The following is a 13,788-nucleotide window of genomic DNA, read 5'->3' on the forward strand; positions in this document are numbered from 1 at the left end:
GATAAGCCCCGAGAGGAGGCTAGCATCCCAACACAAATCATTTTCGTCATTTCCGCCTCGAAGTGGGATAGCCTCTCGGACGCCAGCGTCCTAGTATAATCGTAGCCTACTTACAGTACTTACACTACACTCACTCACTACACTACAATGAAGTGAAGGAAGGGTCCGTGGGTCCGTGCACGTCCGTGTGTGGTGGTGCACTGAGCTAAAATTATAACTGGAGGTAGCACTGCCATGGCAGAAGTCTGTCAAAAGCGTGTCGCTGATTTTGTTAGGTTGGTATAGCAGCAGGTTTTTTCATCCAATAACATGGCTTCTATAACTAGGTTTGCATAGCAGTGAGTTTTTTCATCCAATAAAATGGCTTATTTATAACTCACACCTCACGCAAACATGGCGGCTGGCGACACGCATCGTTGACATTCAGTGCTACCTCCAGTTAGAATTATAGCTCAGTGTGGTGGTGGGGAAGGGACAGTGGAGTGGAGTCGGAGTCGGAGCGGACGGACAGGGGGAGTGGATTTGGTTTTGGTTGGACTTGGACTAGACTAGGACTAGACTAGACTAGGGGGACGGACGGACTTGGACACCGACACAGTGAGTGTGGGAAGAGGGAGGAGGATCAATGTATTTGTGTCATTCTTAGTCGTCTTTTCAGTTTTAGTTTTAACTCGGTTTCTTTATTATTATCCATTGCCGAATACCAATTTCTATAACTAACTTTTACTTGGGTGGGCTTGGACCTCGATAAACTGTCGCTAAGGAATTTTATTGTGTTGGTTTGGTACATCACTTGTATTTTGTGTAACTCACATCATCGGTATAGGGTAGGGGGCCTACTTCAACTTTTGGGCCCTAACTTAAAAGATTCAAAATGTTGGCTTCACCTTCTTTATTAATTGATTGCTTTTAAGGTCTCATAATCCAAAGTTATGTTATTCAAAGGGTTAAACTTGGTGTGGTTTGATATTTTATTGTGTGAACCAATGTTTTATTTCTTCATTTACCCCTGCAATGGCAAATACTTATAGTAGAGATATTTTGAAAGTGGTAGTGGCTCAGATATGTCAAACTATTGGATGGCATACAATATGCACTACTCCACTAGATGTGTTAACTGATGTGCTAAGAAGATTTATTCATGAACTAGGCACAAGTGCTCATCGGTATGGCGAGCAGTGTAAGTACTTCCTAAGCCTACTTTAAATAGGAAAACCTATTACTAATAGGACAAGTAAGTTATTGAGATTTTAAACTATAGGCTAGTTGCCTGGGAGTTATTCTTTCAAAAGAATTTAAGGTATCCTGCAGAGAATAAGGTATAAAGCATTCCGAGAGATTCCATAGACCCTCCCTAAAAGGGCCTGCTGGTCTATGTACGGTATTCTAAACCCCCCCCCCTCATACCCCCCTTGCATCTTTGCATGAAATTGACGAGAGTAGGTAGGCCTACAGTTTATTGTGTCAGATTCTTAGTGGTCGGATCCTGTTACAAATAAGTTAGGCCTAATGGCAAAAGTAGGTAGTTAGTTCCAGTAGACAACAAATCAGGCATAGGCCTAAGGTACATTAAATCTAAGACTGCAAACAAAGGTACCTTAGACCTAGCTGGATATCACTGGCAATGACAAGTATAGCCTAATTGTGTGTGGTCTGTCTTGAGGGGACGTTATCATTAGACTATTGATAATTTATTTCTTCTATACTCCATTCCACATTCACCACGCCGTACAGTTCTTATGAGAGATGGTCGTGCTATTAACATGTAGTGGAAACAACATGCTTTGTAACTTAAATTGTTATAAACAATTGTCCAATTACCGTACCTCCTAAGTTTGCAAATAACTAAGTTAATTAAGCCTAACTTATTGGTGTGGTGGGGTGGGAGGGAACGTTGTTCTCACTCTGCCGATGACATATTGATACGCAATCCATGTTTATCTGAGCCATCTGCCATCTGAGTTATAACTCATCAAAGGCTGAATGGGTTTTAAAAATTAGGCCAAAATATAATTCAAATAAGTATGTCTCCCGTGGTCGAGAACATATATGATGTTAGTCAGTTCTCAGATGAAGGTGATTGTTCCTACACTTACGAAAATGTGCGATAGCACCTAATCCTATGCTAATGTTTGACTCTGTTAGTGAAAAAGGCCCATAAAACTCAGTACGGTAAGATTTATTAAGTTAGTTACACAGAGCACTATCATTGTTTTTCGGACCCTCTGCTACTTGCAGACGCTAAGATTAAGACTTATGAGTCTTGTAGGCTACATACATTGACAAGTGGAGTACTACTGCCCGATAGCCTAGCTTATCAGTCAGCATCATAACCAGGATATCCTTCGATAAATTTCAGTTTAGTATTTTCGTCAGAAAGGGCACCCTTCCAGTCCACATTAAGCAAAGTTCGTAGGATTTCAATGTAAGCAATAATAGCAGTAAAACTACCTACCCATTAATTAGCTAGGGAGTAATCTACGTTATTTCATGCAAGGGTATTACTTTCTAGGCTGCTGAGAATAGGCCTACATGAATATATATGGTTTAACACAAGTTCCTTTTAGCAGGCAATAAAACCTTATCAGAGGTGTAAAGACTGGTCATATCCATTGTCATCAATAATTAATAAATTGTCAAGAATAAATTGCTCAAAGAGGGTCAACAGAACATGATAAATAACCTAGATGTACAGGGAGGCCGATAAGTCTTTACACAATATTTCAGTACGTATTAAACTGTTATAAACACGACTCATCAGCAAATATTTTTACGTGAGTAGTAAGGCAACAATGGGAGGAGAGAATGAAGCCTCACTCTCCCTTCCTAACCACTGCCACAGCCTTAGGACGCGGCGACACCCAGTAGAGAGTAGGGGCGGTGTTTGCACGAGTCACCCCAGAAATACTGAAACGAATGAGCTAAAGATACTAATCGAGGCTGTGGAAATATATTTAGTCCTACACACTTTACAGTTTCTTTTATTAGAGTACGGTTTTTAATAAAATATTAATTTTTCTGTCCGACCTTCACATTTTAAAATGCTAGGCTCTAGTCTGGAATAGTTTTTCACGTTGCTTCAGGCTAGGCCTATAGGGCCGCAGTCTAATCACTTTCATCAAATCCATTAGTGATTGACGGAATTGGACCTGGGACCTCTGGTACCGAACTTCCACGCTCTACCACTAGACCAGCTCGTTCCCCAATAAAATATGAATGTATTCTGTTTTTTCCAATCTGATATCAATAGTGTCATCTAATATGTAATTTACTTGTGTTTCAGTTGGACACACATCTCCGACTGTAACTGACGTGACTTTGGCATTCAAGGACTTGGGTATAAACATATCTGAACTAGAAGAGTATGTGGAGTATGTGGCATCAGTACCATGTGCCGTCAGTGTGCCCAAGTTCCCCTTGGAACGGGAATCTCATCTCAACCTTCTCAAACCAGGTTCTCGAGAGGTCGTCACTCGACCGGTTCATATCCATGAACATTTGCCTGCAATGCATCCACAGTTGGAAGGTATCAAACTCTTACTCCCTCACTTTCAAATCGTATTTAAATTATGTATGCAATTTAAATTATCTTAATTCCATGTATAGGCTGGATAACTTCAGAATTAATTACAGTACACTCTTAATTAACTGAAGTTGTTGATACTGAGACTACCTCAATTGGGGCCAACTGAGAATCTCAGATAACATGGGTTGCTTAGATTTTGGGTTAGTGGTTACGTTACCACAATAGGAAGTCAAATACTTTAGGCTATGTGTTTTTACAATATGTAGTGAATAAAAATATACTGAATTGAATTTTAATGCAAACTTAATAAGGTGGTGTTCTTAAAGAAAGCAATTGAACATAAATGTGCTCAACACTTCTCAAATCATATTGAAAAACTGTAAATACTGTAGGCCCTATAGTTAAAATTGTGCTAAAAACCAACACACTATAGTATTTAAAAAAATATGGTAAAATGGAACTTTCTACTATAAAAAGTATAAAATTACTTTATTATTTGAGTTTGACCTGAGCTAACTTATACTTTACTTGACACTATCTAATCAACATCAAAACATCCCAATGACAAAGACTGGCAAAATGTGGTACAACCTGATAATGCTTTAACGGAAATGCCACTGCTATTGTTTATGTTCTGCAGATGCCTCGTTCAGCTTGTCAACGGTTTGCAGCCAACCTAGTACTGTGTGATTTTAATTGTCTAGGTTATTGAGGACCATTCGTATGTTAAAATAATAGGCCGGTACTATCCTGTTAAGGGGAACATTCATTATTCGATGATTTCTTTTCGATATATCAATATTTTTGTTTTCCTTTACGATGCATATTCCATCTGTTTTAATATCTTAAAACACATTTAAATTACAGACAAACAGACATAGCAAATATGTCTAAGATATACTTGGTTCAATAACCGAGTTATTGAGTTATAGCTCGAATTAGAGAATAGGATTAAGAACTGATCTTGTTTAGGCAAAGATAATAGCCTATATATTGGATTAAGAAATTAAACTATTCTAAACTAACCTAACATAATTAACCAAATTTACTGTAGGCTAAGTTGCCGTTTCAAAATTCTGTTTGATAAAAGAAAATGTGTATGGGGAATATTCTATCAACAGAATTTTGAATTTTTACAGCAAGTTTGGTTAGTTAGGTTATTTTAGAACAGTTTCATTTCAATAGATAATATATTTTTTTATTGTTTCTTGATACTGAACAATATTTATTTATCGTAGTTGTCAGCTGATAAGTTTCAATTTGTTAATATCAATATATCGAATAAAAAAATAAAATATCGATTTCAAAAAGAAATCATCGATAATAATGAATGTTCCCTTTAACAGGAAAGTACCAATAGGCCTACTTGTAATGATTATTTTAGTACCTATTAATTTAAACCAATCACAAATTAGGCTAATTGATATTTTTACTTTTATTGTAATAGAAACATGCGTTAATAAATAATGTACCGGTTATTATTGTTTTCTGGCCAGAAATAAATAAATATATATTTATGCCTAAAACAAATTCGTATAACCTGAGACCTGGACAACCTGAGGGCTTGGACAATCCAGAGTGTACTATATAAACCAGAGGCCTTAATGTCCAAGTAATCCTGGAGTCATAATGAGGGTTTTGAGAGTGATTTTCAAGTGGCAAAACGTAAAATTCTTTTCTCGTACTGTAGAGGGTTGTCATACTCTTAAAATAACACATACAGATAAAAAAAATCAAACAAAAAACAAGAAAATGCATAGCCACACTTATCAATAAACTCATAAATTTATAACGTAAAATTCTTTACTTGTTGGAGGCCGTCATAAGTCTTAAAAACACTTCAAGACATATCCTGGACACAAACAAAATATAAAAAAAAAAAAAAAACATAAATATGTTGTCCAACAATTAATTTTGACTTTTTGCGTTTGTGACTTTAGGCCTACATGTCAACTTTTTTATTAAGACTGCCACCTACATACGTGTTAAAACCAGTGGCCATTGATTAGACGACTCCAGAATTACTTGGGACATAACCTCTTGATGACTTATGAAAGGTCCTGTATTATAAAAAAGTAATTCCTAATTTTGCTGAGTATTCAATTGTGTTTGGAACAACAGATTGTATATAGGTAGAAATAAGCTTTTAATCATTGTTAATTTGACCTTAAATTAGAGGGTGTGTGCTGTTTCTAGACTCTGAAAAGTACAATGATAATCCTATTGAGATATAAAAAAAATCCAAAACAAGTCATAGCTCATATTTTATTTTGTCAATTTTTAAAACAGGAAAAGTGATTTACGGACATTTAGATAGTCAGTAGCCTATCATCGGTTTTTTGTGCAGTATGATAAAAAAATGCTTTACATACCATCAATATATTATAAGAATATATTTTACCTTTTGAATTTACATTCATATTTGTTAAATATTAGCTTTAATTCAAAATTAAATATAATAAATTGTGTCTATTACCGACTAATTGTGTGTGGTATCAATTTTTTTAGGTCCTGTATACATTTATTTTGAGCATAGGACCTATTGCGACCCGAAAATATTTGTCTTGATTTTATACTATCGTAGAAGAGACTCATCTCAGCGATCTGTTTTTATAGTTGATTTGGAAATGATTATAAAATAATTAATACCACTATCTATTTCTTCTATCTCTCATATTTCTTTAGTAAAAAAATATAAAACGTGAGGTTAAATAGTAATGAAGTCAGCAAAAACCAGAAACTTTGCATGCTGTTGCAAAAAAGTGAAGGAGAATCAAAAACCTTGCATCAAACTGACGAAGAAATTAGTTCTGAAAAAGAACATGGTTAAAGCAGTGCTACCAACCGCAAATAAAACCTACGTTTCTATAACTTTTTAGTTAGCCTATAGAACAGTAGGCTAAGGGTTTTAATAACACCCTCAGAAAACTGTTTGGGCACTAATTAATCAACATAGAAATTCTGCTAAACCGAAATCTAATGCAAGCCCTGATGAATTTAACAAATTCTTTGTTAATAGAAATTCTGCTAAACCGAAATCTAATACAAGCCCTGATGAATTTAACAAATTCTTTGTTCATTCATTAACGAGATTGTTGACAAACCTCGGTTCTCCTGCTCTGGATGGGACATGCTTGGTTGGCGTTATATAAATCAGTAGCCGTTATATGAATCAAATATGATTGGTTTGGTATATTACAGTAGAGTCCCGCAAACTCTGCGTAATGTGGACTGGAAGGGTGCCGAGTTTGTGAAATGCCGGGTTATCGGGAACTAGGGTTAAAAATAAGAACAATCAAATTTTTAAGATTTTTAACTAGGTACCTTTTTTATTTATATTTATATTACAAGTCAGTATAAAGCCATCAGATAGATATAGCTCAACAAATCCTTGGTACGAGTTGCGAATGATTTGATTTGAGCTGGCTTGCATCAATGTTTAACGGACCGGACTCAAAAAATCACTAATTTTCTGAGCCAGGTGATGGTTGAGTTATCCAGACTGCCGGATTATCGAGTGCCGAGTTAGCGGGACTGTACCGTATTGAATTCTGTGTCATGGTATAGTTTATTTACAGAAGAACAAGGGAAACAAAAGACTAATTGAATAAAAAAGTACTGTGCCGCAAGATATGCTATCGAGTGTTGCCGTGATCGTGGAAGACGATCATTGTATCGCCGAGACCTTATAATATGGTTACGAGTGTTACCAGGATCGCAGGAGACGATCACGGTATCCCCGGGATTGCCAGATCAAGGGAGACAATCATCGGTGTTTGCTATTGAAAAGATTTCTTTTTATTTATTTACATTATTAAGCCTTAACTAGGCTTAACTCTGCAGGCCGGAAAAAATCTATTTGTGGCACCCCTTGGTGGGAAACCCCTGAAATTGAGGGTTAAGAATGCTACTAATGGATATTAGATCTTGTTTTGCGTATTTTTTTCTTATACGTTCAATCTCAGCTACCTACTTAGCCAATACTCTGCCTAATGTACCTACCCTACCCTAAGTTACAAAAAGGTGCCAAATGTAATCGAGTGTGCTCAGAAAACTTATTTAAATATCTCCTAAGACCAAAGTCATTTAATTTAATATGCTGGATTAGCGGGTCTAACTGTCCTAAAGTAGCCAGAAATTCATTCTCTAAGCCTCATTACAAAATTTAATATAAGGTTTCTTAGCACAAAAACTACTGATGAGCCCCCTATATATATCTCAAGAGTACCATCTTTTCATATCCAACCTAGTCTACCTGGAAAAAGTTTCTGCTAGCAGTTGTGCAATTTTCGACGTAATGCCATCCCATGAACCACTATTTTGAACATGACTAAGCTCCCATGTTTTCATTATAGAAGTTCATATGTATATGTGTGTATATATGTGTGTGTGTGTTGTATGTATGTATGTGTGTGGGTATATGTCATTCTTATATAAAGTGTGTTGTGACATAAACAAAATTTCATTGAACTATTTTCTTTCCAGCCCTTAATTTTTGTTCCTCTGGTAAGGCCTATTTTTTTCCTCTCTGTTATCCCACTTGTTAGAGTTTTATCTATGACATTTTTCTGACACCAAACATATTTAAAAGTTTCTACTGTATATAATTTTATACTGCTTTTATACCAACTTTTGGGTTTATTTTATTTCAGAGGAAGAATACCTAAAACAGTTGCCCTTGTCTGTGGATATATCAGGTGCGGAATCTGGGACTTCTCCGTTGTCAAGTCCCAAAAACAGTATTTTTAAGAGACCAGGTGATCCTGTATCTATTGAGAATAATCTGCTTAAGAGAGCCAGGTCTGTTAATCTATTTACTATGCTTTATATTAAATATTCTTATTAACTAAATCTAAAAATAAAGAAATATAAATGTGAAGTTGTAAATTTAGAAATATCTATTTGACATTACTATGTGATATTTTATTGTAGTGTATTAGATTTTTGTATATTCAGAATTTTCTGGGCAAACTTTTAATATCATCTACTGATTCTTATTCAGCATGACTATAATCATGTTCATAATAACTTTTACATGTCTTTTTGTTTGATATGATCCAAACCAATTCTGAACTCCACCACTAATCATCTTATATAATTTTGGCAATAAGTATTTCATTGTTATTCAAAACACCTGGGGTTAGCCATAGAAATACCTACTTCCTTCTGTGACTTAGCGAAACCTCCTGCTATATGATTAGTTCTGCAATTGGATAAACATTACTGCTTCCTAGCAATATTTACCATAACCTCTAATTACTCTATTATTTGCTGTACTCCTAAATAATTAATTGTATTTTATGATTCAGAATGATGTTGGAAGAGGAGGGAAGGCCTTTGAGAGAAATCAGTTCTGTAATGATGACGACCTCGGGTTTCCTGTCCCCGGCCCGCGAAGGGAAACTGCCTGAGGCTCGAACACCAACTCAGTCCTCTGACTCAAGATCCAGCTCTCCCCAACCCCTCTCCTATCCCACCGTACCTCCTGAGGTTAAAGGAGAAAAGAAAGTGAAGAAATATGCCAATAAACCAGCAGCAGAAGGAATTAGAAAGATGGCAGAGAAAGAAATGTCTCAAAAACTCCCTGAATTTTCTACTTCAGCTCAAGCTGCCGAAGACGATGATACAAATGTCAAAAAGTTAGTGAGTATGAAAGAAATGTATAAACTCAAAGCTCTAAAGCCTAAAATGCATTCACCAAATAACAGCGTCTCAAGCACATCTGGCAATAAAAATAAATCTAATAAGCATAAAGGTGCGGGAGGAATAAGCGCGGCAATATCATCATTGCCAAAAATTCCTAAGATAGGTCAGAATAAAAATAAGTGTGATAAGACATCTGCCAATTCACAGAGCAATAAATCTTCGACAAGTGAAAAATCAAAAGAAGTCTGTGTAATAGAAGGCAAGTTGTCATCTGAACCGGATAAACAAAAGTTGAATATTTTTAAGAAGATTTCAAAAGTGAAGGAAGATAAGGTGGAGGTAGACTCTACAAAAAATAGTGAATCCCCTTCTTCAACTGTAGTGGAAACAGACACTAAACAGAGAGATGTGAGATGGGCTCAGATCAGTGAAACTATTGAGGCAGTGATTCAGAAAAGTCGAGAACAGCCAGCTCCCTCGCCAGAGGTTGATGTAGAGTCTTCTGACTCTGAACTGTTCCCATACGATGACGATCTGTCCCCACCAGGTACACCTTCCACTCCTCGTACCCCCGATCTGATCCCTCCTCAGAAGAAATCAGAAAAACACATGGATTCAAAGAAGAAAAAGAAAGGAAAAAGAGATAAAGACAAACGGGATAGTAGTTACTGTCGTAGCCCCAGTCCCAAAAGGTTTAAGTCTGAAAGCACTGAATCGGATTACTCTTTTCTTGATAAACCCAAAACTCCTGAAGTGGAATCCAGTAGAGAGGAACCGGCTGTTTGCATGCTTCCTCGAAACAGGGAGGATATTATGACTAACCATGTCTTCCCCTTCTTCCCCTACGCTCCACAACCGGGTTTGATACCAACACCCATCAACCCATCGATATTTAACAGGTTGAACATGCCTCTGGGGAAGCAGCCTGGACTGATTCCCCATCCTGCAATGCCTAACCTTCCCCTCCCTCCACCACTGATAACTCATGCTAACAAGCACGAAGACAAGGAACCTCCAGTCAAGTCTAAGAAGCAGTCATCATTATCTCCTGCCCCTCACAGCTCTCCCTCCTCCCCTGTCACAGTGTCCACTATCACAGCCTCAGACACCACTGACTCACCCCCTGCGGTCACATCCACTACTTCTACACCTAAAGAAAAAGACAAGGTGAGTGCAAACTGGACGTTTGATACATGCCAAAGTTTCTATTTTGTTTACAAAACAGCAAAACTGTCTTGTTTGGTCATTTATTTGACTTTCCATTTTCATCAGAAAACAAAACCTCATAAGGCAAATTTTTCTAAATTTATAATTGTAATTAATATTTCTTGTGGTGTTAAAAACACATTTATTTTTGTTGAAATATTTAAACTCTCTGATCTTATATTGTGTTTCAAAATGTGTTCTATTATGATATCGAATCATACGATCATTCAAAGTTGAAGATAAGATTAAAGAATGTCATTTGAAAAGAATAGTCTTAGTAATTTGCTAATCAAAATTAATAGACCAGTGCCAATTGGTTAACTTTGATCCAACTCTACTATCTAGGGATTTTCATTATTTGATAATAATAACATTACCCGACCTTTTGTTGATTAGAAAAAGGAACATAAGAAAGAAAAGAAGGAAAAAATTAAGAAGAAGAAGGATAAAAAAGATAAGGTGAAAAATAAAGAAAAGGGTGAGAAGAAGAAGATTAAAAGTGGCAAGAAGATAAAGGACAAAGAAAAAATTAAGGAGAAAAAAGAAAAGAAAGAAAAGAAGAAGGATAAAGAAGTAAGTACAAGAATTTATGGTCTGCATCTAAACATATAAATTTTTGTGGAGTTAATATAATAGGTGTTTTGCATTGGCGCCACTTGGGGCGGTGCTATCACCGCCATCTTAGTATCAGAGCATTCCTACACTCAGCATGCATCCAGCTACGGTAACAGGTGTAAATAACAGTAGAAACCCTCCATTTCTGACCTCGACATAACAGCATAACCGACCTAGCCCCATTAAAAGCTATACACATCTACAGAAGTGTGTGTATTGGAAGTTTTGTACTTTTTACTGTTAGAAATAAAAAATAGTCTTAATTACTGACTGTTGGTTAATGATTATTTATTGTTTCAATATAAAACAGTGTTAATGGAACTAAAAATTGGAATTTTCCAGAAGTACCTGTCTAACACTGATTCTTAAGCATAAAAAGATACTAGATTTTTATCTAAATATGTAATATGTAGCGTGAAGAGAAGGAGAAGGTGGTTGAGACCACTACGGCAGTTCCAAAGCTGACGCTGAAACTTGGACCTGCTTCTCCGCCTTCCAATTCTGATGCTGGCACCACTCATCGTAAGATGTAAGTAAATGGTAGCAAACCAACATCAAATCCAAAATGACATTGTAATTGGCAAATCAAGTACCAAAACTGAGTTTCAGTCTCACATTTTTATATTTCTGATTGTCTTCAATTTACACATTCCTTAACATTTTGCAATGTAGTTATAAGCACATATCTCGGAAGTTGTGTATTATTTGGAAAATGTTATAAGTTGACATTGAATAGCAAAACTGTTGATAGAATAACACATTTCTATCTTAAAATGCCAAACTGAAGCTGTAACTTAAAACCTTAATCGCTTTAATGTCCATTTTCTTATCTAGTTGAAATTTGCAACTATTGTGCGTATAGAAAATAATTCAAAACGTGAAATAATAACTTGTTTCTGCTCAGCAGAATTCTTTTAGCCTATCAGGTCAATCTATTCTGAAAACCTATAACTTTTCCCTAGCTCCAGACAAGTAATACCGTAGAACAAACACAGCTATACTTCACATGCTTTTTTATTTTTAGCCTAATGTTTTTATTCTTGTCTCACTACCAGATGTACACCATTAGTTTGTCAATTGAACAAGCTTTTTACGAGCACTTTTCACTGGATTGCTCATGTCACTGTTATTATAGTTTCCCTTTAAAACTACAGTATTAGCATAGATAAAACATACTCCATTAGTAGATTTGTCATCCTTATGGAACAGCTAAAGCCAATTTTATTGTTAGTTCTATACATCCAACTGTAGAGGTCGTGTGTTGTTTACAATTTGTTTATTGTTATTTCAGTTATTTAAAACCTCATTTAACCAAATAAAACAATATAATCATAAACAATAACTGTCTCCTAGTTATATAACCAAATAGTAAAGCACAAATCATGAAAATAACTCTAAAATAAAAGAAACAAAATTTCGTCTACCCCAGTGATCAGTGTGGACGTACATGAACTAGACACAAAAAACTAGCTTCAAAATTTACAATGGGATGAGGAGTCTACTTGTGTTGCTTAGTCTATCGTATTAGTCTCTTATGGTATTAGAAAGTAGGGGTTAAAACATTAAATATACGTGGGCTGTCAGTAAACTAAGGCAAAGGAGCTAGTTCAAACCAGATACCAGCCCACGGATTCTCTACTTCATTGAGTACTATTCTAACCGGTTTCAACCTGTTTGCAAATATTATTCTCGTAGTAATCAACGATCAACTCTTCTGCCAAGTATGAAAGCCTATTGAAACACATCGCAAGTTGATGTATTTGTATGGAGAATAGTATCTAGTTGTCAAGCACACAGAAGGCCGTACACATTCACTCAAGTCACAGGTGTACAACAGTTCATATCAGTGTGTTCACTTCCGATCTCTCTGCTGCAATCTGCATGCAAAATTCCTCTAACTTTTGTCACTACCTCAAACAAAACTGATCAAAACGATCAAGGCCAGCTTCTTCATGTAAATATTTAAAAACTTTGGAACTCCCTCTCTCACACACATACTTTATGTCTAAACACTTAATGACCACAGAAATCTCAAAACCGAGTGCAATTCATACTTGAGAGCAGCATAAATTATTCCTTGATTTGCAACTACGACAAGACTTATGTGTCAGATAGAGGAAGCAATTTTTAGGCAACCCTCATATTATATAGGCTACTCATTTCATTCAAGAAATTTTTCAGGTTTGTGATAGGTAAAAGTAACTGTTAATATAAAGTGGGCTGAGTTAAAAAACAAATTTTTACATTATAATTCCTATCAAATCCACTGGGTTTAAGGGTCTTTGTCTTTATTTTAGAACATAAAATACCTCATCTGTAACTCGTGGTTGTCTTTGCTGTCAAGTTTCATACCATTTATGAACATTTGTTACAAAGAAACTCCATAGTCTCGAATTCTCAACAGCTTCATTCTGTAGAAAATAATCCCAATGTTTTTCATGCTTCTCGGATTTAGGGGGTAAGCCTAAATATAATTATGACTATTGTATTTCTTGATTAAATATTTAATGTTGATTATGAATAATTTACTCTTTGTTTAGTTAACCTATTTCGCAAGTCCAACACATATTATTGACCGACTTAAACAGGGTATTATAATAATGAACCCATTTTCCAGCCAAAGCTTTACTGCATGAATCTATTATACATTTTTAAGCTCATTGTTGTCTTGAGTGTGTCTATTTCAAATTAGAAACCAATAGTTCTAGTTTTTAAATGTGTAGATGTTTTTAAAATTAATATTAAAGTTTTGATAACTTTTAATCTGAACCACTTTTTACAAACAGACTATAAGC

The 13,788-nt window shown here is 35.7% G+C and overlaps 1 protein-coding gene across 3 annotated transcripts in view; it reads left to right on the forward strand.

Annotated features, from left to right (window-relative positions):
• The first annotated feature begins 596 nt into the window (after nucleotides 1-596).
• LOC129005624 (transcription initiation factor TFIID subunit 3-like) overlaps nucleotides 597-13,788 on the forward strand; it is a 41,359-nt gene continuing 28,167 nt past the window's right edge. For all 3 annotated transcript variants that reach the window (XR_008491851.1, XR_008491852.1, XM_054434581.1), the window contains exons 1-6: nucleotides 597-1,180; nucleotides 3,284-3,526; nucleotides 8,179-8,326; nucleotides 8,836-10,339; nucleotides 10,775-10,951; nucleotides 11,407-11,522. Coding sequence is in view for 1 of the 3 variants with exons in the window: in XM_054434581.1 (XP_054290556.1) it covers nucleotides 1,015-1,180; nucleotides 3,284-3,526; nucleotides 8,179-8,326; nucleotides 8,836-10,339; nucleotides 10,775-10,951; nucleotides 11,407-11,522 (2,354 nt within the window). In the remaining 2 variants the exon portion in view is untranslated. The remainder of the gene's footprint in view (nucleotides 1,181-3,283; nucleotides 3,527-8,178; nucleotides 8,327-8,835; nucleotides 10,340-10,774; nucleotides 10,952-11,406; nucleotides 11,523-13,788) is intronic.

This window comes from Macrosteles quadrilineatus, unplaced genomic scaffold (assembly GCF_028750875.1).
Source record: "Macrosteles quadrilineatus isolate MER2022 unplaced genomic scaffold, UCM_ALF_1.0 Scaffold_28__1_contigs__length_1566739, whole genome shotgun sequence".
NCBI lineage: Eukaryota > Metazoa > Arthropoda > Insecta > Hemiptera > Cicadellidae > Macrosteles > Macrosteles quadrilineatus.